We start from the raw sequence: 27,619 nt of genomic DNA, 5'->3' as shown, positions 1-27,619 counted from the left end.
TTAGATGAGATCATTACCTGCGTTGACGATCTCCTGCGTCAGCGCTGTCACTGCCTTCTATGCCCGCCGCGTTCACAGCGAAGAATTGCGGAAGCCCGTGACGTCACCGCTAGTGACAGTCTCTGGTCGCCCGCGAGACGTGACGTGAGAACGCGGCGGGCATAGAAGGCAGTGACAGCGGTGACGTCGGCAGAGGAGGAGATCGTCACAGGAGGTAATGATCTCATCTAACCTCCTGCCAGCAGCGCTCGTCATCCCCGCGGCTGCACGCACTGTGAGAAGCTGCTGATACACTGCAGTGCGAGCAGCCGCGGGGCTGCAGCGGGACACAGACTGCACGGGCACTCCTGCTATCCTAAGCACTGTAAGCAGGGCGCCCGATGCTGGCGGTGACACCGTGGGCGGGAAGAGTATGGGTGCGGGGGAATGTGTTGGAGGGGGCGGTGACTCCACACACTGTACCCGCCCAGCAGGGCGGCAACAAGCTGTTCCCAGATTTGCATGTCAACATGGTCCTGCCCATGTTGACATGAAATGACCGGAAGCAGCAAAATCGCGGCAGGAGCGGTCACATGACCACTCTGAGCCGGGGGAGAGGGGCTGACAGCAGGGCAGGTAAGTGCTCACCATCTACTTACCTGCCCCAATGTAGCCCAATATTGTAATAATAAAAGTCAAAATAAGCCGGATAACCCCTTTAAAGAAAAAAAAATACTGTGTATTGCTCATTATATCCTGGTCCATTGCTGATTCTCCGCCATTGCCCAGGGGTTGGTTATTATCTGCTGCCAAAAAGTGAGATCAGCCGCTGAGCTCACTGATTGACTGCAGCGCTGTCAGTATGACAGCAGCCATGCAGGCAATAACTGACACTGGGAGGAGACTCTGCACTGGACCCGGGGAGGGTGAGTAAAGCATAGTTTGATTTTTTTTATAACAAACAACAGCTGGGGGTAGAGGGGTTCCCCTTAAAATACCAGCATACCGTTCCTGCCATGATGTGGTGTACATTCTGTGAGTTTTGCAGCCTAATGATCAGAAGTGCCGCTGTCCAGGAAAAATAGTTTTCTTCTGGTGGATTAGTAGGAGTCCTCTCGGACCATAAAGTGATCAGTATATCTCACTAACGGGATGGGATACAAATGATTGCCTATATTGTATCACTTTATACGTTGAGAATAGCTCCTTAAGGATATTCTGGCTTTACTATAAATTTCTGTAGGTGCAATTCCTACGATTGAATGACTAAGAATTGTGAGGCACAATCTTTAATCCGATTGTCCAGGATTAGAAAACATGGCCGCTTTCTTCCAAAAACAGCGCCACCCCTTTCTACAGGTTTTGTGCGGTATTGCAACCTGGATCCAGTAAACTAAGCAGCAATACCAAACACAACCCATAGACAGGAGGGGCGCTGTATATGGAAGAAAGCAACTGTGGTTTTTTAACTTTGCACAGTTTCTTTAAGCCACTGGAGCAGGACTGTAGGGAGCAGCCGTCATGGTGAAGTCAGGAGTCCGGTGTATCCATCAGTCATGGCTTCTTCCGCTGCTGATTACATTTTTTTTTCTCCCCCGTTAATGTGTATAGGTGAGGCTGGTATAACACGTCCGCCATTCATGGTCTGTGGACAGACTGCACTGTGGCGTCATGTCTGCCTGTGAGGATGGGGTTCAGGTCAGGAGACCGGCGGACGGTCTGGACATGGCAGCCTGTCCTCAGACTGTGAATGTAGGGCATGTGAGTCCGGCCTAATCCTCAGTCCCTTATTTGTGGGGACATGGATGTACTTAACCATTAGTCCAACCCCCCCCCCCCCCCGATCCAGCGATGGGCGGCAGGTAACACCTATACCTTTATTTCAGTGACCCAAACTGGTGGAAAGGAGAGACGAGCGAAGGAGTTGGATTATTTCCCTCGAATTTTGTGACCGCCGACTTGACCGCGGAGCCCGAGATGAGTAAGTCCTGAATCTGTTCCACGTCTCGTACTTGCAGGTCCTCCGTCCTTAGACCAGGGCGACGGCTTTGATTTCAGGGGTCTATAGGAACATTTCTGATTTGGTCAATACATCAATTAACATTATCAGGTTACTTTTTTTTTTCTTAAATCTCTACATTATGTTGTTCCTCTGTTATTCCTCCTGGAAATATAAGACTGAACTGATAACTGGGTGTTCACTGTCTAATACAGTGTAGGGACACTCCCTATTGTCAGGGCAAGAGTAACCGCCCATTTGTCAGGCCCGTCATACGTTTCTAGGAGAAATACCCGGAGCAGGACAATGCTGAGTTGTAAACATTGTCCTGACGTCTCGGCTTTAGGTGATATTTATTTCTTCTATGAAATGACCGCGCTGCACAGTATCTGTGTATTTATATCGGAAATTCTCGTCTTTTCTCTCCAGTGAAGACTGAGAAGAAGACGGTCCAATTCAGTGATGAAGTCCAAGTGGAGACAATAGAGCCCGAGCCCGAGCCGGTGTACATCGATGAGGTAACCCTTCGTGTCTCGCGGCAGGTGATGGTTATGGGTTTTAGAGGAGCACTTATTTTCTCCTGTGTGCTTGCGACTCTCGTTTTGTCAATGGTACTTTTTCCTCAACTCTGAGGCCGGTTTTGCACATGTGACCTTCACGGTCCGAGCTCAGACTACGATGTCCGGACTGGCTACGGGTGTCCTGACATGACCACAACATCCTTTATATGCCTATGACCTATGTGCGGATAAGTCATCAATAGCAGACTGATGGGGTCCGATCCCCGGCATCTCCACCCCTGATGGGGTCCAACCCCCGGCATCCCCACCCCTGATGGGGTCCGACCCCCGGCATCCCCACCCCTGATGGGGTCCGACCCCCGGCATCCCCACCCCTGATGGGGTCCGACCCCCGTCATCCCCACCCCTGATGGGGTCCGACCCCCGTCATCCCCACCCCTGATGGGGTCCGACCCCCGGCATCCCCACCCCTGATGGGGTCCAACCCCCGGCATCCCCACCCCTGATGGGGTCCGACCCCCGGCATCCCCACCCCTGATGGGGTCCAAACCCCCGGCATCCCCACCCCTGATGGGTCCGATCCCCCGGCATCCCCACCCCTGATGGCATCCCCGCCCCTGATGGGGTCCGATTCCCGGCATCCCCGCCCCTGATGGCATCCCCGCCCCTGATGGGGTCCGATTCCCGGCATCCCCGCCCCTGATGGCATCCCCGCCCCTGATGGGGTCCGACCCCCGGCATCCCCACCCCTGATGGGGTCCGACCCCCGGCATCCCCACCCCTGATGGGGTCCGACCCCCGGCATCCCCACCCCTGATGGGGTCCGACCCCCGGCATCCCCACCCCTGATGGGGTCCGACCCCCGGCATCCCCACCCCTGATGGGGTCCGACCCCCGGCATCCCCACCCCTGATGGGGTCCGACCCCCGGCATCCCCACCCCTGATGGGGTCCGACCCCCGGCATCCCCACCCCTGATGGGGTCCGACCCCCGGCATCCCCACCCCTGATGGGGTCCGACCCCCGGCATCCCCACCCCTGATGGCATCCCCGCCCCTGATGGGGTCCGATTCCCGGCATCCCCGCTCCTGATGGCATCCCCGCCCCTGATGGGGTCCGACCCCCTGCATCCCCACCCCTGATGGGGTCCGACCCCCGGCATCCCCACCCCTGATGGGGTCCGACCCCCGGCATCCCCACCCCTGATGGGGTCCGACCCCCGGCATCCCCACCCCTGATGGGTCCGATCCCCCGGCATCCCCACCCCTGATGGCATCCCCGCCCCTGATGGGGTCCGATTCCCGGCATCCCCGCCCCTGATGGCATCCCCGCCCCTGATGGGGTCAGATTCCCGGCATCCCCGCCCCTGATGGCATCCCCGCCCCTGATGGGGTCCGACCCCCGGCATCCCCACCCCAGATGGGGTCCGATCCCCGGCATCCCCACCCCAGATGGGGTCCGATCCCCGGCATCCCCACCCCAGATGGGGTCCGATCCCCGGCATCCCCACCCCAGATGGGGTCCGATCCCCGGCATCCCCGCCCCTGATGGCATCCCCGCCCCTGATGGGGTCCGATCCCTGACATCCCACCCCGATTAGCTTGTATTTAAGCCGGCACTGCAGCACAGCTCCCATTCATTCTGTGCGGCAGTAGCGACACCGTCCTCTACACATGTATTCACCACCTGAGAAAATAGCAGCTGATCGGTGAAGTCGCCCTCTCCAGCTCTACCCCCGCCCCCAGCGCCACCTCCTTCTCTTTTGCCTGAAATCACACAGCATGGAGGCCATTAGTCAAGCAGGAGGAGGCAGCACTGGGCGGGGAGTAGAGCTGGAGTGACGGAGGCTTCAGATCTACCATAGTTCAGCCTCATTTGCATATCAATTCTCAAGGAGAGTGGATCGGCCATGTAAAGATATTGCTGGACTTGTCTTTGAAAGCTCTACATGCACATATAAACAGTTTTGGGTGTGTAATCACATGGACAGATTCGCTTCACACGCCTCTTATGATTTGGTCGCAGCGCTCAGCTGCCGGTGCACGGTGGACCAGACTATGGTTCTGCAATGATCGACTGCACTTTTGGGGCTAGGTCTTTCCTCCAAGTTTTGCTCACTTTTCAAAAAGTCGTCAGGCCGGCACAAAAGCCTCTTAAATTTATGGTTTTCTGGCAAAATAGGGCGTGATGAATTCTCCCCAAAGAGTTGAGGAGTCGGGGGTTGCCTGGCTCAGATGTTGCACAGGAGAGATGGAACCCAGCCAGAGCATCCACAGCAGCCTGTGCAAAATCTAAGAAAGCGTGCCCATCGGTAACAGGGGTCTGCCGGCCATAGTCGTAGACCCTCCACCCCCGAGATCCACCCCGGTGTCTGTTGCTAAAGATGGATTCCCTTTGCAGGCATTGGCTAGAAGGGAGATGCCTCATGGCCGGTGCTTTAATTTTGGGATTTTTGTTAGTTTTTGCAGTGGCCATCAGGTGAGATTTAGCTGAATCTGCAGAGACCTTTTCACTTTGGGGCCACACGTGTTTGGGTTCATTTTTGCCATTTACAAATGCATTAACTCTTTAATTTTCTTGCTGTTGTAGGAAAAAATGGATCAGTTACTACAGATGTTACAGAGCGCAGATCCCACGGATGGCTTACCTGATCCAGCAGATCTTATTCACCTTGAAGGTGAGCGCGAGCAACATGTGGATCCTAGATATAACTGCTGTCATTGGATGTGGTGGGGATTTTAATTGGGATTATCCAATGTAGGCAAATAGACCATGAATCCACCTATATATCACTTAGATTACTGGGTGCAGCCATTCTGACGCAAAGGTTTTAGATTTGTAGATTTGGCAATGCAGCCTAGCGGAGAAAGCTACCCCATGCCCACCCACACCATGCTCTCTGTGTACAATATTTATACACAGCGAGCTGCCAATCACTGCAGGGGGAGTGCCGGACTAGCTGAACTTTTGCTGACCTAGTCGGGCAATGATAATCTAGTGAAGCTAAAACAAATATTGCAGGTAAACAGCATTAATTCCTACAGCATGCAGTCTTCAGAGTACTTGGCAATGATAATCTACTGAAGCTAAAACAAATATTGCAGGTAAACAGCATTAACCCCCTACAGCATGCAGTCTTCAGAGTACTTGGCAATGATAATCTACTGAAGCTAAAACAAATATTGCAGGTAAACAGCATTAACCCCCTACAACATGCAGTGTTCAGAGTACTTGGCAATGATAATCTACTGACGCTAAAACAAATATTGCAGGTAAACAGCATTAACCCCCTACAGCTTGCAGTCTTCAGAGTATTTGGCAATGATAATCTACTGAAGCTAAAACAAATATTGCAGGTAAACAGCATTAACCCCCTACAGCTTGCAGTCTTCAGAGTACTTGGCAATGATAATCTACTGAAGCTAAAACAAATATTGGCATACACCTGCTGACGTATTCACTATTGCAATAATTATGTCTAGCCCAAAATCAATAAACTTGGGTAAAAAAAACATTACCTCAAAGGTATGCATATTCTTTGACTCCTGTCTAAAATTTAAGCAGATGTGTAGGATTTTACAGTGCATATCCCCCGCTGTAAACGGGCGGTGTCGCACAGGTCAGTGTTTGGCCATTTACTACTGAAAACTGTAACCTTGGCCAGCAACGTGTGGCAGGTGAGTAGTGATGGATTGGTTTCTCGGGCTGCCCGGACAGGACATAATTGCAGCCATTTGTCAGTGCTCATGACGTGTTGATTCAGATTTGCCATCTTAATTTACTGGTTCACACTCCGGAGTGTCTCATCTGTCATGTCCTCTGTGTGCATACACTAAGAATGTTAATGGAAACTACCGTGCAGAGGACCTGCCGCCGCTCCAGACTCCTCTGCTGAGAAAATACTTCCCCAATAATTAACAGTTCTGGAACATTTCTTCTTAGTGTGCGTTCCTCTGTTATTCCTCCTGAATATTTATAGTAAATCGGGCAGCTGGGGGGTTACCGTTCCTTTGGATTTGAGGATACCCCCCCCCGTTCCCTTTTGAGAGTTCTGAGTGGTGGCACACTCACAACTGGAATCATTAATTTATTTCCAGGAGGAATAACTGAGGGATGACACAAATACAGCATTCTAAGATGCTCCAGGATTTTCTTTTCCCCATATACAGTGGAACCTTGGTTTACGAGAACAATCCGTTTTGGGAGTGTGCTTGTAAACCAAATTACTCATCTAGCAAAGCAAAATTTCCCATAGGAAATAATACAAGCTCAGACAATTCCTTCCACAACTTGTTCAGTCTCACATCCTGGTCCCCTATTGTGCCATTACGCACACGCACGCACGCACGCACACACACATATTATGCTCACCTATCCTCCGTTCAATCGCTGGCCTCCTGGTTCTTGTAGTTCGCCAGTACAGGACATGTATCGGGTAACCATCACGACGATTGAGGAGCTTCCGCTGTCAGCCGCTACTCAAAGGCATGAGCCGCTTGCCTCTGATTGGTCAGCCCACTGCCTTTGAGAAGCGGCTGACAGCGGAAGTTCCTCCATCATCGCGATGGTTACCGATACACATCCTGTACCTGTGGACTACAAAAACAAGGAGACCGGCGATGGAATGGAGGGTAAGGTGAGCATAATGTGTGCGTGTTTGTGCGGACTGCAAGAGCAGGTCGGAGCGTGGTGAAAGTACGGAACCGGAAGTGTGTGCGGTGAGTATTTTGCTCGTACAGTAAAGATTGCTCCAAAACTGAGTTACAAATTTACAACAAGCTTTGCTCGTAAAGCGAAATTCTCGTAAACCGAGATTCCACTTTATTGTTATAACTTACTTTTCCTGCATTCTATGCTTTTTATTGCAGCTGCCTGTCACCAGATGGGGCCAATGATTGATGAAAAGCTGGAAGATATTGACAGGTTAGTTTAATCTTGGTGCTGATTATATTGATATAATAGGTCATCAATACCGGATCGGTTGGTAGCGCCCCCAAAAGATTAGCTGGTTTGTTTTTTTTTGCTCTGGTTGCGGCCTGACATAAACACTTTGGACAAAGCTCTGGTTACAGTATAACGGGCTGTTTCGGCCACTGCCTGGCACTTTGACCGGATCTGCATTTACAGTAGCATCCAGCGCAAAAAGACATCTGATCGATGGGGGCGCCGAAAGATGGATTCCTATCAAGTTTGTATTGATGACCAATGAAAGAAGAAAAAAAACATGATTAAGGACTTGTTTTTATTTATTGACCGAAACGCGTAAGGAGCCTTTATGCGTATTCTCTCATTTTGGATCCTTTTGTATTTTAAATATCCAATAAACTTTTGAAATGATTAGTATTTCTGAATTTCGGTGCTGGGTCCACTCTTCACGTTTCCCCATTGATGACCAACCCCATCGATCCGGCATCTAATGGACAAATCTGGGTTTGGTGAAGGTCGGGATGACGTTACCCGACTAACTGCATTTTACAATTTGGTTAACGCTATGGGGGTGTTTTTTCTGGGGTCAGCATCTGCCCCTTTGTTCGGTTGAAGAGATATTGTAATGCTTCAGCACCAGACATTTTGAAGGAACAGTTTGGCAAGACCTTTTTCTGTGTCTAGTGCAGAAGGTCCATAAAGAGATGGTTGAGGATGTTTGCGGTGGCAGAACACGCCCCATCAAATGTATTTGGGATGAACTAGATCGGAGATTGTGAGCCCGGCCTCTCCCCAACATTCGGGTTTGACCTCACAAATGCTCTTCAGGAGAAAAGAGCAAAAATTCCCACAGACACCTATAATATCTGGTAGAAAGTCTTCCGAGAAAAAGTGGAAGATCTGAGAATGTGGGTTGTATTAATCACCTAGGTTGGGTAATGGTGCAATATTTTTTTTTTATTCCCTACACTGCCTTACAGCAACCATAGTCTTTATGCTCCTTCAGACAACAGATATCACAACCATGGCACATGTATCCAGCTCCAATCTCTATAGCCCATTCATGGACGCCAGGACCTGGCCACAGCAACAGATCCTCGCCTCTCCACGTCACAGCACCAACAACCTCACTAACTAAACATGTGGCTTATTGTTGTACCCATCCTGGGATCAGCCGCCTGGATGGACAGAAGTGCTCATCACATCCACCCCCCTAGACATTTTCTACATAAAGCTCAAAGTATGCAGAAGGTTCCAGAAGCCCAGTCTCTGGCCCTGTTTGCAGAATTGTGTATTAGAGAAGCCCCCTGCAGCGAGGAACAAAAGAATCACACCCGCCTCAAACAGATGCTGAACAATTAGGCCTTGTGCGCACGCTGCATTTTTTGCCGCGTTTTTGGGTGCGGTTTTGGTCCCAAAACTGCATGCATTTCTTTCCCCAGCAAAGTCTATGAGATTTCCTTTTTGCTGTCCACACGTTGCAGCTTTTTTAGCTGCGTCTTTATGGTGACCATAAAGATGCAGCCTGTCAATTCTTTCTGCATTTTTGCCAGGGTTTTTGAACCCTTCCAGTCAATAGATTTGACTTAAATGCACTGGGCAAAAATTCAGTAAAAAACGCGTGCCGAGGGTGCGGTTTTTTTGGGAACCAAAAACACGCATCTTTATGGTCACCGCAAAGATGCAGCGTGCACTCATAACCTTAATCATGCTGCAGGCCCGATTACATTGAAGTCCATGGAGGCCAACTAGGATGACACACTTCTACAACCCCTTCCCCCTTCAAGTTGTGTACTGCAAACTGACAAGCAAGTAATCTCTAATAAAACACAATAGGATCTATGTAACCATTAGCTTTAATCCTGCTGCAGGCCTGATTACATTGGAGTACATGGAGGCCAACAAGGATGGTACCCTGATACAACCCCTTCCCCCTTCAAATTGTGCACTGCAAACTGACGAGCAAGTAATCTCTAATAAAACACAATAGGATCTATGTAACCATTAGCCTTAATCCTGCTGCAGGCCTGATTACATTGGAGGCCAATTAGGATGATACACTAATACAACCCCTTCCCTCTTCACAGTGTGTATCATAAACTGATGAGCAAGCATTCTCTAATAAAACACAATAAGATCTATGTAACCATCGCTCTATGCTGGAATAGTTCAATAGTCTTTAGTTTGTGACCAGCTCCTCACACTGATAAAGATGAAAACAACGTCAATTAATTCCGCAATGGGTAGGATTTTTTTCTATTTGCCACTTTTTGTGACCTTTGATTTGGCTCCATTATGTGCAGATAATACTGTAATATTATTTCAGAAAACAGAACGCCGTATCGTGACTGATCTTTTGCTGTTTTGCAGGAAACACTCTGAACTTTCAGAACTAAATGTCAAGGTCATGGAAGCGCTCTCATTATACACAAAGCTAATGAACGAAGACCCGATGTATTCCATGTACGCCAAGATGCAGAACCAGCAGTACTACATGCCGCCAGCAGGGGCCCCCGCGCAGCAGGTGCTGTAATGTACAGGGACTCGGTGCCTTGTGTTATCCTGCAGGAAGGGGCTTTACAGTGATTTTATTCCCTTGTTTACATTTTAGTCATATCAAGGACAACATCCGAACGCCACGTATATTGTTAGCGGGAATACGCAGATGGGCCCCATACAGACTTACCCAGTCCCTCCAGAACAGCTTCCGGCTGCCGCAGCGCTTCCTACGGCCTCCGAGCTTCCCAGCCAGTCACCTCAAGCTTCCTATAAGTAACGTGAATATATTTTTGTACTTTTACACAGCATGCAAGCGATTGTGTTCTCTCATATCTATCTGTGTCATTGGAGCTTCCATTTTTGTCTCATTATCTCGCGTACAACTACTGCTGAAGAAAATGAGGGTAGTAATCCCCGGCGGCCGGGTAGATTACAACTTTACCAAGAGTTGCTATAATCATCTGCGGCTAGTGATGGGCGGACCCGGACTGTAAAAGTACGGACCTGCTTGGTTTCAAATATACCAGAGTGAACAGGCCCGGACCCGGAATTCTCAAGGAATTCCGACTAATGGTCCGGATCCGGCACTTGGCTAATACAAAAAATGAAAGAAAAAATAATAAAGCAATCGCCGCGTCATACTTACCAAGCCTCCAGCGCGGCTGTAACTGCACCCGCAGCCTCTCATTCTTCTTCCGAGGCCGGCTCATAAGGCTCATGCATATGCACTGCCTTCCCCGCTCATTGGCATCTGTGATTGGTTGCAGTCAGACGTGTCCCCATGCTTAGTGACACCGTGTCTGATGCTTCCAATCACAGACCCTGTCTGCGGGTAAATATTGTTGTAGAGTTCCCGCCTTGTTACGATACTCAGCACAGATAAAGCCTACAGCTACAGGCTGCAGCCCCCAGCCATGCGTTTATCTTGGCTGTGTATCAAACTAGGAGGACCCCCACATGCTTTCTTTTCTTTGTCGCTCCATTGGGAGACCCAGACAATTGACAATTGGGTGTATAGCTATTGCCTCCGGAGGCCACACAAAGTATTACACTCAAAAGTGTAAGGCCCCTCCCCTTCTGGCTATACACCCCCAGTGGGATCACTGGCTCATCAGTTTTCATGCTTTGTGCAAGGAGGTCAGACATCCACACATAGCTCCACTGTTTAGTCAGCAGCAGCTGCTGACTATGTCGGATGGAAGAAAAGAGGGCCCATACTAGGGCCCCCAGCATGCTCCCTTCTCACCCCACTTTATGTCGGAGGTGTTTGTTAAGGTTGAGGTACCCATTGCGGGTACGGAGGCTGGAGCCCACATGCTGATTCCTTCCCCATCCCTGTTACAGGGCTCTGGGCGAAGTGGGATTTTAACGGTCTCCAGGCACTGAGACCGTGCTCCATCTGCAGCCCCTGGAGAAGACGCTGGATATGGAGCGGAGTACATCAGGGACATGGCCCTGCTTCCTCAAGGTACTCTGTGTCCCCGTGCATTTCGCACGCACACCGCAGCATTGCTGGGTGTGTTAGTGCGCCGGGGACATCAGCGCTGCTGCGCTTGTGCCATTGTCTCACTTCAGCTTAGCTGAGTGGGCAGACTTATGTAGAACGGTCGCGCCGGCCGCTGGGACTGCGACGCGGCTGGGACTTGTGGTGCGCCGGGGACTTCCGCGCTGGCCGCGCTTATAAATCGAGTCCCCGGCTTTTGCGGCCTAGTTCGTTCGTTAACGCCCACAGGCCTGCCAGTCAGGGTAGGGGCGTGACGCTGCACATCACGGCAGCCCGGAGAGCTGGAGTATGTTTTGCATACTCCACCCCTCTCACTGTGTGCACTGTGAAACCGGATTCCCGCACTTTCTCAAGCACGCCCACGGCTTCCTTCTCTAACACAGGACGCCGGCAGCCATTATTGTCAGTTCTTTCTATAGCGATAAAACAGACAAGTGTGGGAAGACCCTGACAGGGATTCTGAGGTTCACACAATCGCTGTGAGCAGGCGTTAAACAGCACTTGTGGTGCTAACCCCACTAGTGCCGAAGTGCATTGAGATATATGCTTCTACGCTATGCATTGCACTGTTTTGGTCGTACTTTTGTATATATCCTCCTTATTGTGCGGAGGAGATTACAGCATACTGTCTCTGGAAAACAGAGGTGCAGAAGCACATGTTTTCCATGCAGCCGGTACAGCAGGTACGGCTATATGGCCGGCAGGTTACATACACCCCCATTGTATGCAACTCAGCCGGAGTCTCTGCTAATGATCCAGAGGCTGGGGATGAAGTCTGCAGTGTTTACTGACAGATTTTCTGAGACTATGGCTGTGATACTAGAAGCCTTGCAGTCCAGACAAGTCTCTCACACCATGAGCACTGTTGAATCATTGATCCATGGTCCCCCTCAGTGTGAACAATTACAGCTCCGGGGGGGTCACGTGCATCCCAGAGTCACGGCTCTGACACGGACGACAGTCCCAGACAGCCTAAGCGGGCTCGCTGAGCGGCCCTCAGTTTCATCGCACTGGTCAGGGTCCCGCAGGTGGACTCTCTGGGTGCTGAAGCGGAGATAGCTGCTCAGGAGTCTTATCCTGAGACCGCTCTCAATCTCGGTACACCTGATGGGGACGCCATAGTGTATTATCTTATAGCGTCCATCAATAGAATGTTGGTCATTTCTCCCTCAGCTCCTCCTGTGAAGGAGCCAGCTGTACGGCAGGAGAAATTCTATTTCAGGTATCCCAAGCGTAAATTAGGTATTTTTCTGGACCACTCTGCCTTCAGAGAGATAGTCCAAAAACACCACGCTTATCCAGATAAGCGCTTCTCCAAGCGGCTTAAGATACACGTTATCCCTGCCCCTGACGTGGTCAAGGGCTGGACCCAGTGTCCCAAGGGACATCCTCCACTCTCCAGGCTTGTGGCTAGATCCATAATTGCAGTGGAAGATGGGGTTCCACTTACAGATGCCGCTGACAGACAGATGGATCTCTGGTCGAAATCCACCTATGAGGCTGTAGGCGCGCCGTTGGCTCCAGCATTCGCAGCCATAGAGGCACTCCAAGCCATTTCAGCTTGTCTTACACAGATGGACACAGTCACACGTACATCTGTACCGCAGGTGGCATCCTTAACCTCTCAAATGTTTGCATTTGCGTCTTACGCGATCACGCCTGTCCTACACTCTACGAGCCGTACGACAGAGGCGTCTGCTCACTCCGTGTTTTTACGCAGACCCTGGTCGTTAAGTGAATGGAAGGCAGATTTTGCTTCCAAAAAAGTACTTAACCAGTTTGTTTTTTTCTGCGGAACGACTGTTTGGTGGGCGTTTGGATGAAATCATTAAACACTCCAAGGGTAAAGATTCATCCTTACCTCAGCCCAGACAAACAAACCCCAACAGAGCAGGGGTCCCCTCGTCCAAAAGGACTCAAAAAGATCAGAGGAGCTCAGATTCGTGGCGGGCTCAGTCACGCCCAAAACAGACAGTCTGAAAACCCGCTTCCAAGGCGGCTTCCTCAGGACTTGCAGCCTCCTCTCTTCGCATCCGCGCTCGGTAGCAGGCTCTCCCGCCTTGGCGATATTTAACTGCCATAGGTCAATGGCCGTTGGGGGAGAGACATTCTGTCTCACGGGTACAGGATAGAGTTTAGTTCGTCCTCCAACTCGATTCTTCAGAACTTCTCCACCTCCCGGCCGAGCCGTTGCGCTTCTGCAAACGATGGGCACTTTATAGGCAGAAGGAGTGGTGACTACGTTTCTCTTCAGGACCAAGGTCACGGTTTTTGCCCCAATTTATTTCGGGTGCCAAAAAAGGACGGGTCGTTCCGTCCCGTTCTGGATCTAAAACGGCTCAACAAGCTCGTGAGCACCAGGCGGTTCTGGATGGAATACTCCGCTCCGTCATCGCCTCAATGTCCCAAGGAGGTTTCCTAGCATCAATAGACAGGATGCTTATCTCCACGTGCAGATTGATCCAGAGCACCAGCGTTTCTGCGCTTCGTTATAGGAAACGAACACCTTCTGTTCGTAACTCTTCCTTCCTGCTGGCGACAGCCCCACGGGTCTTCGCCAAGTTCATGGCAGCAGTAGTGACAGTTCTGCACTCTCAAGGTCACTCTGTGATCCCGTATTTGGACGATTTCCTGGTCAAGGCACCCTCTTAGGGAACACTGCCCGTATGTTGCGCTGGAGACTCTCCAGAGTTTTGGGTGGATCATCAACTTTCAATGTCAGATCCGACCCTGACCCAATCGCTACCATATCTAGGCATGGAGTTTCATACTCTCTCAGCGATAGTGAAGCTTACGCTAAATCAACAGCGTTCACTACAGACAAGGCTACAATCTCTCCTTTAAGGACCAGTCGCACACATTGAGACGCCTCATGTACTTCCCAAGGTCCTTCCTACTCCCATCCTGGGTGGTAGTTACGACAGACGTGAGTCTATCAGGGTGGGGAGCAGTTTTTCTCCACCACAGGGCTCAAGGTACTTGGACTCAGAAATAATCCAACCTTCAGATCAATGTTCTGGAAAACAGAGCAGTGTATCTTGCTCGACTAGCCTTCCAGCAGTGGCTGGAAAGCAAGCAAATCCGAATTCAATCGGACAACTCCACAGCGGTGGCATACATTTACCACCAAGGAAGAACACGCAGCCGGCAAGCCTTCCAGGAAATCCGGCAGATTCTGACGTGGGTGGAAGGCACGGCATTCACCGTATCCTCAGTTCACATCCCAGGGGAAGACTGGGAAGCAGACTTCCTCAGTCGCCAGGGTATGGACGCAGGCGTATGGTCTCCTCAAGATCTGTCGCCGCTGACAGATGCCGGACGTCGACCTAATGGCGTCACGGCACAACAACATCGTCCCGGCTTCATGGCACGGTCTCACAATCTTCGATCTCTGGCGGCGAACGCCTTAGTTCAGCATTGGTCGCAGTTCTAGCTACCTTATGGGTCACGCCGCTGGCATTGTTGCCCAGAGTGCTGCGCAAGTTCAGGCCCGACTGCCGCCGCGCCATCCTCGTCGCTCCATTGGCCGAGGATGACGTGGTACTCGAATCGGTGGTACCTCACGGTGGGCCAACCGGAGGCACTACCAGACCGATCAGACTTGCTGTCTCAAGGGCCATTTTTCCATTTTTCCAGTTGAATTCTGCGACCCTCAACCTGACGGTGTGGCATTGAGTCCTGGAGCCTTGCGTCTTCAGGATTATCTCAGGACGTGGTTGCCACCATGGGACAGACTAGGATACCAACGTCCGCCAAGATTGACCACAGGATGTGGAAGATATTCTTATCTGGGTACTCGGCTCAAGGGGTTTCTCCCAAGCCGGTTCCATCGTCTATGTTTCCTTCCTTCCTGCAATCTAGGTTGGAAAATGGGTTGTCGCTCAGCTCCCTCTCGGGACAAGTCTCAGCGCTATCTGTATTTTTTCAGAAACGCCTAGCACGACTTCCGCAGGTACGCACGTTCCTGCAGGGAGTTTGTCTTCTCAGCACTCCGTACAAGCGGCCGTTAGAGCCCTGGGATCTGAACAAGGTTCTAATTGCTCTTAAGAAGCCGCCTTTCGAGCCTAGGAAAGATTTTCCCTTTCCCACCTTTCACGGGAAGTGGCCTCTCTAGTACGGTCACGGCTCTTAGGAGAAGTTTTCGAGCTAGTAACGCTCTCATACAAATCTTACTTCCTGGTCCTTTACCAGGACAAGGTAGTTCTGCGCCCGATTCCGGGATTTCTCCATAAGGTGGTATCCCACTCTCATCTCAATCAAGATATCACCTCACCTTCTTTGTGTCCTCATCCAGTCCACCAACTTCAGAAAGATTTGCAGCTGTTGGATCTGGTGAGAGCACTCAGGTTCTACACGGATGCACTCTTGTCCTTGTCGCTGGTCGGCGTAAAGAGTCGCAAGCTTCCAGATCCACCCTGGCTCGGAGGATCGAGGAACCAATTCTTGAAACCTACAGTTCTACTGGGCTTCCGGTTCCTTCAGGGCTGAAGGCCCATTCTACCAGAGCCGTGGGTGCGTCCTGGGCATTACGGCACCAGGCTACGGCTCAGCAGGTGTGTCAGGCACCCACCTGGTCGAGTCTACTTACTTTTATCAGGCATTATCAGATGCATACCTACGCTTCGGCAGACGCCAGCCTAGGTAGATAAGTCATTCAGGCGGCGGTTGGCCACCTGTAGGAGAGGGCCGTTTGACGGCCCTATCATGAGGTATTCTTTTACCCACCCAGGGATTGCTTTTGGACATCCCAATTGTCTGGGTCTCCCAATGGAGCGACAAAGAAGAAGGGAATTTTGTTTACTTACCGTAAATTCCTTTTCTTCTAGCTCCAATTGGGAGACCCAGCACCCGCCCTGTTTTTTCGGGGGTTTTTTCGTTTTTTTCGGGTACACATGTTGTTAATGTGGAATGGTTTCAGTTCTCCGATGTTCCTCGGATTGAATTGGTCCTTAAACCTGTTATTGGCTTTCCTCCTTCTTGCTTTGGCACTAAAACTGATGAGCCAGTGATCCCACTGGGGGTGTATAGCCAGAAGGGGAGGGGCCTTACACTTTTGAGTGTAATACTTTGTGTGGCCTCCGGAGGCAATAGCTATACACCCAATTGTCAATTGTCTGGGTCTCCCAATTGGAGCTAGAAGAAAAGGAATTTACGGTAAGTAAACAAAATTCCCTTCTTTTTTTATTAAAATAAAAAAAAAAACAAAAAAACAGCATACAGTTCCCCCCAATTCCGATACCCAGCCATGATAAAGCCCGACAACTTTGCGCTTATATTCTCAGGCTGGTGAGACCCATGGTTATTGGGAGCCCCCCAGCCTCAAATAGCAGCCTGCAGCTGCCCAGGATTGTCGCGTCCTTTTAGATGCAACAATCCCAACACTTTATCTGACTTTTCTCGAATGCCCTGGTGCAGTGGCAATTGGGGTAATAAGGGGTTAGTTAATGGCAGCCCACAGCTGCCATTAAGCTGTAGACTAGAAATGGGTTATGTCTATGAGACCCCTTCATTACAAATCTGTAAGTGAATGGAAATATAGACAAACGCCGAAAAAATCATTTTTTACTCATTTTAGAAAAACCCTTTAAATACAAAAATGTCCCAACAAGTTTCACATTGAAAAAACGTAAAAAAAAAAAAAAAAGTGACCTCAGAATACTTCTTTAAACTCAGTGACTCGCCTGAGGTCAGGTTACCTGCGGTCACAGGTGGAGGATTGTGGGAACCTCCAGCTGAGACCGCAACTTACCTGAGTGACATAACCACTGATCGTGGCTCAGTCTCTGTCTGCAGTTACTGCGTGCGGACATGTTCCATGATCACACGCTGTAATTTCAAATGTAGCAGAGCTGAATTGTCATGGGACCTCGCGTTGATTACATCAGACCTGCAGAGGTGTTTTGGGAGTTAATAAAAAAAAATACCCTCTTCCACCACTTTATCTTTTATTCCAAATATTTAACATATCAGGAAACACTGATGCATTTAGTTCATGTGTGGTGTGAATATACAGTGCCTTGCGAAAGTATTCGGCCCTCTTTGAATTTTTTAACCTTTTCCCACATTTCAGGCTTCAAACCTAAAGATAAAAATGTTAATGTTCTGGTGAAGAATCAACAACAAGTGGACACAATTGTGAAGTTGAACGAAATTTATTGCTTATTTTAAACTTTTATAAAAAATAAATAACTGAAAATTGGGGCGTGTAATATTATTCGTCCCCTTTAAGTTAATACTTTGTAGCGCCACCTTTTGCTGCGATTACAGCTGCAGTCTCTTGGGGTATGTGTCTATCAGTTTTGCACATCGAGAGACTGAGATTCTTCCTTTGTAAACAGCTGGAGCTGAGTGAGGTTGGATGGAGGCGTTTGTGAACAGCAGTTTTCAGCTCTGTCCACAGATTCTCGATTGGGTTCAGGTCTGGACTGTGACTTGGCCATTCTAACACCTGGATACGTTTATTTGTGAACCCTTCCATTGTAGATTTTGCTTTATGTTTGGGATCATTGTCTTGTTGGAAGACAAATCTCTGTCCCAGTCTCAGGTCTTTTGCAGACTCCAACAGGTTTTCTTCAAGAATGGTCCTGTATTTGGCTCCATCCATCTTCCCATCAATTTTAACCATCTGAAGCAAAGCAGGCCCAAACCATGATGCTGCCACCACCATGTTTGACAGTGCGGATGGTGTGTTCAGGGTGATGAGCTGTGTTGCTTTTACATCAAACATATTGTTTGGCATTTTTGCCCAAATAGTTCATTTTGGTTTCATCTGACAGAGCACCTTCTTCCACATGTTTGGTGTCTCCCAGGGGGTTTGTGGCAAACTCTAAATGACACTTTTTATGGATATCTTTGAGAAATGGCTTTCTTCTTGCCACTCTTCCATAAAGGCGAGATTTGTGCAGTGTACGACTGATTGTTGTCCTATGGACAGACTCTCCCACCTCAGCTGTAGATCTCTGCAGTTCATCCAGAGTGATCATGGGCCTCTTGGCTGCATCTCTGATCAGTCTTCTCCTTGTTTGAGATGAAAGTTTGGAAGGACGGCCGGGTCTTGGTAGATTTGCAATGGTTTAATACTCCTTCCATTTCAATATGATCGCTTGCACAGTGCTGCTTGGGATGTTTAAAGTTTTGGAAATCTTTTTGTAACCAAATCCGGCTTTAAACTTCTCCACAACAGTATCACGGACCTGCCTGTTGTGTTCCTTGGTCTTCATGATGCTCTCTGTGCTTTAAACAGAACACTGAGACTATCACAGAGCAGGTGCATTTATACGGAGACTTGATTACACACAGGGGGCTTATATTTATCATTATCAGTCATTTAGGACAACATTGGATCATTCAGAGATCCTCAATGAACTTCTCGAGTGAGTTTGCTGCACTGAAAGTAAAGGGGATGAATAATATTGCACGCCCCAATTTCTTCATCGTTCCTTATGGGAGACCCAGACCATGGGTGTATAGCTTCTGCCTCCGGAGGACACACAAAGTACTACACTAAAAGTGTAGCTCCTCCCTCCGAGCATATACACCCCCTGGATGACAAATCTAACCAGTTCAATGCTTTGTGTTCAGGAGGTCACACACACACATGCATTCTCTGATTTTTGATTTTTGATTTTTTCATTTCAAAGATTTGGAAGAAAAGCGGGTCCAATCTGGACTCCCGGCATGTCCCTTCTCACCCCACTGTGTCGGCGGTGCTGTTAAGGTTGATTTTACAAGGCTGGAGCCTTCACATGCCGCGCTCCTTCACCATCCTCTGAGGCTCTGGCTTGAAGTGGGAGCCATCACGGTTCTCTCTGCTTTGCAGGAGACCGGTCTCCATCCGCAGCCCTGTCAGGATCCTGCCGGACGGAGCGTTTACCCCCCCCCCCCAGGGACCTGGCTCTGCGTCTCATAAGCTAAGTATTGAGACGTCATTCAGGGGTCCCGGGTACATTTATTGTGGGGAGAGTGTGTTTTGTCACTTTGCTGTGATTTCCGGCCGGTTCTCTGTTTTTTTCCTGAGAACCGCGCCGATGGTGCCTGCTCGTCGGCCGCATGGAAAAATCTAGGCCCCGGCTTCAGATGCGGCCTAGTTTCGTTTTCAGTGCCCCTGCACGTCAGTCATGCAGGGGAACAGTGCGGCGCCGCCCACCGGCCGTTCAGCAGAGGGGAGGACACTCCTCTCTGAGGAGATGTTTCCCTCCCCTCTATCTCTCCTTGGCCCTCCGGTTCCCGCTCTTGGGCTATACCCCGCCCCCCCTCCTCACTCCGGCGCCATTTTATCAGCGTTCACTCACTGATCGGCGCTGGCTGCTGCAACTTCTGCATCTACTGGGGGGCCGAGCTGTGGAATCCGGAGGGCACACAAAAAGCGGTCTGGTAAGCCACAACCTCTGGTTGTGGGCTTTATTATACACTCTCAGGGGGTCATTCTAAAGGAGTGTGTTCTTTACTGCAGAGCCTCCACCTCAGCAGCATGTCTCTCACTAGGAGCAAGGCTGCAAGGCTTTACTCTATATGCACTGCATGTCAGCTCATTCTGCCTGAACCGAGCACATATCCACATTGTGATGCCTGCTCTAACATGGTGGTGCCTCAGCCTGGAGCCTCCTCAGGGGTCCCTCCGGCTGCTCCGGCCCCGGTGGCTGAACCCCCGGCTTGGGTAGCATCGTTTTCTAGAGCTATCTCCCAGTCTTTTGCAGACTCCATGGGAGAGCTGTCCCGGACTCTGCTGACCATGCATCAGCCCCCTTCTCAGGGTGCCTCTGCTGCTCCGACTCGCTCTGCAGAGCTAACAGAGCATGTTTTATCTGTTCCCGGACCCCGTCCTCCTAAACGGAGATGCAGGGACTCTTCTCCTTCCTCGTCCCACGGCTCTGATTCAAGAGCTGAATTGCAGGGCGAGGGGGATGCCTTTACTGTGGGCTCAGACGCTACCTCTATGTACCCCATTGATTTATCTGAAGGTGATGCGGATGTTAGTGACTTGATTGCATCCATTAACTCCGTACTGAACCTCAATCCACCAGTGTCAGAGGAACAAGCCTCTCTGGTAGAAAAACACCAGTTTACCTCACCTAAGAGAGCAAGGAGTATGTTTTTTAACCACTCCAGTTTTCAGGCCACTGTTACCAAGCCCAGGGCCTGTCCTGACAAACGCTTCCCAAAGCATAGTTCTGATGACCGTTTTCCTTTTCCACCAGAGGTGGTCAAGGAGTGGGCTCACTCACCAAAGGTAGATCCTCCGGTGTCTAGAATCTCAGCCCGGACAGTCGTATCTGTGGCCGATGGCACCTCACTCAAGGATCCCACTGACCGCCAGGTTGACCTTCTGGCCAAATCTGTATATGAGGCGGCAGGAGCCTCATTCTCCCCATCCTTTGCAGCAGTGTGGGCTCTTAAGGCAGTCTCTGCTTCGCTGGCGGAGATACATTCCCTCGCCAGGGACTCTATACCCGAAATGGTTGCCTTAACTTCCCAGGCTTCGGCTTTTTCATCCTATGCCATGTCTGCCATTCTGGAGGCTTCTCACCGCACGGCGGTGGCTTCCGCTAATTCCCTCGCGATCCGCAGGATCTTGTGGCTTCGAGAGTGGAAAGCAGACGCTTCTTCCAAGAAGTATCTTGCTGGGCTCCCCTTTGCTGGGTCCCAGCTGTTCGGTGAACAACTGGATGAAATTATTAAGGAAGCTACTGGCGGGAAGAGTACTTCCTTGCCACAAACTAAAACCAGGAAACCTGTCCAGGGCAGGAACCAGTCGAAGTTTCGTTCCTTTCGTTCCTCTAACTGGTCATCCTCTAAGCCCTCAGCTTCGTCCACTAACTCAGCCAAGGATCGAAAACCCAGCTGGCGCGCGAAGCCGCGTCCTCAGAAGAACGGAGGAGCCGCTGCCACTAAGGCAGCCTCCTCTTGACTATCTGGCTGCGCCAGCAACGTCCTTGGTCGGTGGCAGGCTCTCCCACTTTGGCGACGTGTGGTTTCAACACGTCTCCGACCGGTGGGTGCGGGATATCATCTCCCACGTTCACAGGATAGAATTTTCTTCCAGCCCGCCAAACAGATTTTTTATGTCCACTCCCCCCTGCTCCAAAGCCGCCGCCTTCTCACAGGCCGTGGCATCCTTGCAGGCCAACGGAGTAATTGTTCCGGTTCCCGCCCGGGAACGGTTCAGAGGTTTCTACTCAAACCTCTTCCTAGTCCCCAAGAAGGACTGTTCCTTCCGGCCCATCCTGGATCTCAAGCTTCTCAACAAGCATGTTCAGGTGCGGCACTTTCGCATGGAATCTCTGAGATCGGTCATTGCCTCAATGACCCAAGGAGATTTTCTAGCACCCATCGACATCAGAGATGCCTATCTGCATGTGCCAATTGCAGTTTCACACCAGCGTTGGCTACGTTTTGCAATCGGAGAGGAACATTTCCAATTCGTGGCTCTCCCCTTCGGGTTAGCCACGGCCCCTCGTGTTTTCACCAAGGTCATGGCAGCAGTGGTTGCGGTTCTGCATCTCCAGGGGTTGGCAGTAATCCCTTACCTGGACGATTTTCTAGTCAAGGCTTCATCCAGTGCAGACTGTCAGCGGAGTGTCTCGCTCACTCTCGCCACTCTAGTCCAATTCGGGTGGCTTGTCAATCTGCCCAAGTCCACTCTGACCCCGACCCAGAGACTTACGTACCTAGGGATGCAATTCGAGACTCTACCGGCACTTGTGAAGCTGCCCTTTAGTCAAACAGCAGTCCCTTCATCTGGCGGTACGTTCTCTGTTGAAGCCTCGCTGTCATTCCATCAGGCACCTCATGCAGGTGCTGGGTCAGATGGTGGCGTCAATGGAAGCGGTTCCCTTTGCCCAGTTCCATTTGCGTCCCCTGCAGCTGGACATTCTCCGCTTTTGGGACAAGCGGACCTCTTCCTTGCACAGGCTAGTGGCTCTGTCGCCACAGACCAGGAGCTCTATTCAGTGGTGGCTTCGGCCCCTCTCTCTGTCTCAGGGACGCTCCTTCCTGACTCCGTCCTGGGTGATCCTCACCACGGACGTCAGCCTATCCGGCTGGGGAGCAGTATATCTCCACCACCGAGCGCAGGGCACTTGGACTCCGTCCGAATCAGCCCTCTCGATCAATGTGCTGGAAATCAGGGCTGTACTTCTAGCTCTCGTAGCCTTTCACCACCTGTTGGCGGGCAAGCACATTCGAGTCCAGTCGGACAACGCGACAGCAGTTGCCTACATCAATCACTAGGGCGGGACTCGCAGCCGCCTGGCGATGTTGGAGGTTCATCGCATCCTTCAGTGGACGGAGGACTCCAAGTCCACCATATCCGCAGTCCACATCCCAGGCGTAGAAAACTGGGAGGCGGATTATCTCAGCCGCCAAACCGTGGACAGCGGCGAGTGGGCCCTGCATCCGGCAGTGTTCCGATCAATCTGCCGCAAGTGGGGCACTCCGGAAGTGGATCTAATGGCATCCCGGCACAACAACAAGGTTCCGGTTTACGTGGCTCGCTCCCACGATCCTCAGGCCTTGGCAGCGGACGCGCTGGTTCAGGATTGGTCCCAGTTCCGTCTGGCTTACTTGTTTCCCCCTCTAGCTCTCTTGCCCAGAGTCCTGCGCAAGATCAGAATGGAGGGCCGTCGGGTTATAATCATTGCTCCAGACTGGCCCAGGCGAGCTTGGTACCCAGACCTGCTCCGTCTGTCCGTAGAAATGCCGTGGCATCTCCCGGACCGCCCAGACCTTCTCTCTCAAGGTCCGTTTTTCCGCCAGAATTCTGCGGCTCTCAGATTGACGGCGTGGCTCTTGAATCCTGGATCCTGACGGCTTCAGGCATTCCTTCCGAGGTCATCTCCACCATGACTCGGGCTCGGAAGTCTTCCTCGCCCAGGATTTACCACAGGACTTGGAGGATTTTCCTGTCCTGGTGTCGCTCTTCCGGCCATGCTCCTTGGCCGTTTTCTTTGCCGACCATCCTGTCCTTTCTACAGTCCGGTCTGCAGCTAGGACTATCCCTCAATTCCCTCAAGGGACAGGTCTCGGCTCTGTCAGTGTTGTTCCAGCGGCGTATCGCCCGACTGGCCCAGGTGCGCACCTACATGCAGGGCGCATCTCACATCATTCCACCTTACCGGCGGCTTTTGGATCCCTGGGACCTTAATCTGGTCCTCACGGCCTTACAGAAACCCCCCTTTGAGCCTCTTAGGGAGGTTCCTTTGTTTCGACTTTCACAGAAAGTGGTCTTTCTGGTGGCCATAACTTCTCTCAGGAGAGTCTCTGATTTGGCTGCACTCTCTTCGGAGTCACCCTTTTTGGTTTTTCACCAAGACAAGGTGGTTCTCCGTCCGACTCCGGACTTTCTCCCTAAGGTGGTGTCTCCTTTCCACCTTAACCAGGACATTTCATTGCCTTCCCTTTGTCCGGCCCCTGTGCATCGCTTTGAGAAAACGTTGCATACTTTGGATTTGGTGCGGGCGCTCCGGATCTATGTGTCACGCACCGCCGCTCTTAGGCGGTGCACCTCTCTTTTTGTGCTAACCACGGGTCAGCGCAAGGGTCTCTCGGCTTCTAAACCGACCCTAGCTCGTTGGATCAGGTCGGCCATAACCGATGCCTACCAATGTTCTCAGGTGCCTCCCCCGCCGGGGATCAAGGCACCCTCGACCAGAGCTGTCGGTGCCTCTTGGGCTTTCAGGCACCAGGCTACGGCTCAGCAGGTTTGTCAGGCTGCCACTTGGTCTAGTCTGCACACCTTTTTGAAGCACTACCAAGTGCATGCTCATGCTTCGGCAGATGCGAGCTTGGGCAGACGCATCCTTCAGGCGGCTGTCGCCCATTTGTGAAGTTAGGTTTTGCCTACTTCTCAGTTTCTGTTTGTTTCCCACCCATGAACTGCTTTGAGACGTCCCATGGTCTGGGTCTCCCATAGGAACGATGAAGAAAAAGAGAATTTTGTTTACTTACCGTAAATTCTTTTTCTTATAGTTCCGACATGGGAGACCCAGCACCCTCCCTGTTGCCTGTTGGCAGTTCTTGTTCCGTGTGTTTTCACCGGCTGTTGTTGTAGACAGAGGTTCCGGTTATTCCGGGTTTTACTCTGTCTCTACTTATGGGTGGATGTCCTCCTTCAGCTTTTGCACTAAACTGGCTAGATGTGGTCATCCAGGGGGTGTATATGCTCGGAGGGAGGAGCTACACTTTTAGTGTAGTACTTTGTGTGTCCTCCGGAGGCAGAAGCTATACACCCATGGTCTGGGTCTCCCATGTCGGAACTATAAGAAAAAGAATTTACGGTAAGTAAACAAAATTCTCTTTTTTCAGTTTATTATTCTTTATAAAAGTTTAAAATAAGCAATAAATTTCGTTCAACTTCACAATTGTGTCCCACTTGTTGTTGATTCTTCACCATAATATTACCATTTTTATCTTTATGTTTGAAGCCTGAAATGTGGGAAAAGGTTGAAAAATTCAAGGGGGGCTGAATACTTTCGTAAGGCACTGTATATTGTATCATACCCAACTCTGATTTACCACTGGGCTCTGCTACAAAGATCAATTCTGTTGCATGTCTACTTGTGAGTTACTTGACATCCCCTGCTCTGCTGTGCCACTGGGCTCTGCTGCAAAGCAAAACTGTGCTCCATCTCTACTTATACATCACCTGACATCCCCGGCTCTGCTGTGCTGCTGGGCTCTACTACAACACTAAACTTTGCTGCATCTGTACTTGTGAGTCACCTGACATCCCCGACTCTGCTGTGCTGCTGGGCTCTACTACAACACTAAACTTTGCTGCATCTGTACTTGTGAGTCACCTGACATCCCCGGCTCTGCTGTGCTGCTGGGCTCTACTACAACACTAAACTTTGCTGCATCTGTACTTGTGAGTCACCTGACATCCCCGGCTCTGCTGTGCTGCTGGGCTCTGCTACAAAGTTAATCTTTGCTGTATCTGTACTCGTGAGTTACCTGACATCCGAGCTCTGCTGTGCTGCTGCGCTCTGCTACAAAGCTAAACATTGCTGCATCTGTCCTTGAGTCACCTGACATCCCCAGCTCATAAAACCCACTGTCGGCAGCAATAATACAGGTGGTAAAATGTGCAGAATAAATGTGGCCACAGGAGGGTCTTCAGGCAGTGACCACCGATATGGAAATGTGGAATGAGTCTTAGAATAATGGAAAGTTTTTTTGCTTCTTTCCAATAAACCATTTTTCTTTGTAAGGGTCGTGATTCCTAATAAATCCTGACTGATACATTCCTCTCCCCCTCCCTTGTCTTTCAGGCCCGCAATTGCTGGAATCGCGGCAGGAACCACGTACGTCGGGCCAACACCAGGATACACGCCAAATCCTCCCGCTGCCATAGACCTCCCTATTTATCAGACTGGTACGAACATGCCTCAAGTCCCAAACTATACACTACCCTCTACTACTCTGTCACCGTCCTCGGCCAGCCAAGACCAACCACAGAACTACTCCCAGAAGGCTCTTCTATAAGTCCTAGCAGCCCGGACTGTCTTAGCTGTAGCCCCTATGTAATACTTCTCACCACCCCCCATTATTATAATTAGATCTTTGCCTTCTTAATTTCACTACTAGCCAATTTCTTAAGATGAGGTTTAGATTTCACAGAAACTCGTCCCATTTAACCCTTCCTGTATAATACACTATAACGAGAGAATCTCGTCGTCGCTGCGGTTTGGTCTGCAGACGTTTCTGAAGTTCTCGTTACGCCGCGTACGTTGATGGCTAATTAGTGACGTCCCGGTGATTATTCCTTGCACACCGTTGTGGTATCTCTCGTATTGTACATGACTGTATGAGATCACATGTAGCACCGACGTCCCGCTCTCATTACCTCTTATTTTCTTTTGGTCCGCTACTTGAGAATTTCAACTTCCAATGGACCCATCACATAATTCAGACCCTACATCTCACCTTTATCTTTGGTCTCCATGATCTGATGGTACCTCGTGAGTGAGGGGATCCGGTATTAAAGGTCCAGGCTTGGTGCCCTCTAGGGGAACATTGATTTTGCTGCGCAATGAGGCGTATTGTTGTTTTTTTTAAAGGGGCATTTACACACCAAAAATCTTTCATAGTCATCCTCCGACTATTGATCCTATAAAGCAGTTTCTTTGTTTTATCTGTAGCCAAATTTGGGGGGAGGAGGGTAGTAATATAGACTTAATTAGTCATTGTCACCTTCTCGACACGGTGTAGAACTTCAAAAAAGTTGGGCGTCTACAGCTGTGGGTCATATTGATGGTTACTCATCTCTTTAGAAAGTTGAACCATATTGGACGGGTTTATAGTCATCACTGGGTATTACTGACGGGTTTATAGTCCTCACTGGCTCTAAAGCCGTCCATTCCTTTTTGTTGGCAGAGATGGACGTAAAGGGTTAATCCGTGCTGCCAGAAGAAGATCCTTGGGGATTAAGACATCGGATTTTATTATTCTATGCGTTTCGGAGCTGTAGAACCCCCTTCTTCAGAAATTAAAAAAAAACTGATTTTTGATCCTGAAGAAGGGGTTATACAGCTTCGAAACGCAAAGTACAATAAAATCCAATATCTTAATCCCCATTGATCTTCAGTGATCTTCTTGTGGCAGGGTGGATTAACCCTTTCCTTCCATTTCTTCCAACGCTATCCTCCTGGGTTTTGCAGCAGCCCTCCTCAACATGTGGTTATAGTGGTTGTGTCTATAACAAAACCGCACCAGGTTAGCGCACCTAATTAAATTATGTCTGGTACCATCGGATAATTAAAAACTGCAGTAACCTATTTAAAAAAAAAAAACAACACCGTAAAAACCCCTGCAAGACCCTGCTCACACAGCGAGATTTTTTTTGTGTGCAGAAAATTTATTTTTGCTTCTTTTTTTTTTTTTTTTTTTTTTTTTTTTACCTTTTTAGGCTAATAAATATAGCTAAAAAAATGCAGTTACATTTTCAAGCGTGAAATCAGAGTTTTTCTACACTTAAAAGATACACAAAGAAACCCTGTGCGTAAAATCTACAACAAAAAACATAAAGGGGAGAGCATATGAAAAACTCTGCAGAAATGCATTACATATAGCTAATAAAATGCAGATATATTTTTATGTGTGAAATCTGAGCTTTTCCGCACTAAAATATAAACACTAAAAAAAACCCCCACTGCATCAGATCTACTAAAACGCATAAAATAAAGGGGAGAGCATG

At 50.0% G+C, this 27,619-nt stretch overlaps 1 protein-coding gene across 2 annotated transcripts in view; it reads left to right on the top strand.

Annotated features, from left to right (window-relative positions):
* Positions 1-26,893, top strand: part of STAM (signal transducing adaptor molecule) — an 80,215-nt gene extending 53,322 nt beyond the window's left edge. Inside the window, exons 8-14 of one of the 2 annotated variants that reach the window (XM_075315592.1) lie at positions 1,866-1,960; positions 2,408-2,496; positions 5,088-5,175; positions 7,367-7,421; positions 9,795-9,948; positions 10,036-10,196; positions 25,695-26,893. In XM_075315592.1, coding sequence (XP_075171707.1) covers positions 1,866-1,960; positions 2,408-2,496; positions 5,088-5,175; positions 7,367-7,421; positions 9,795-9,948; positions 10,036-10,196; positions 25,695-25,908 — 856 coding nt within the window. In that variant the 3' untranslated portion in view covers positions 25,909-26,893. Of the gene's footprint in view, positions 1-1,865; positions 1,961-2,407; positions 2,497-5,087; positions 5,176-7,366; positions 7,422-9,794; positions 9,949-10,035; positions 10,202-25,694 lie in introns of both variants that reach the window. The other variant, XM_075315593.1, reaches the window with a different exon arrangement.
* Positions 26,894-27,619: the final 726 nt, after the last annotated feature.

Source organism: Anomaloglossus baeobatrachus, chromosome 6 (genome assembly GCF_048569485.1).
Source record: "Anomaloglossus baeobatrachus isolate aAnoBae1 chromosome 6, aAnoBae1.hap1, whole genome shotgun sequence".
In the NCBI taxonomy this organism is placed as follows: Eukaryota; Metazoa; Chordata; class Amphibia; order Anura; family Aromobatidae; genus Anomaloglossus; species Anomaloglossus baeobatrachus.
The sequence above is the reverse complement of the archived record's forward strand: the minus strand, read 5'-3'. Positions and strand labels throughout refer to the sequence as shown.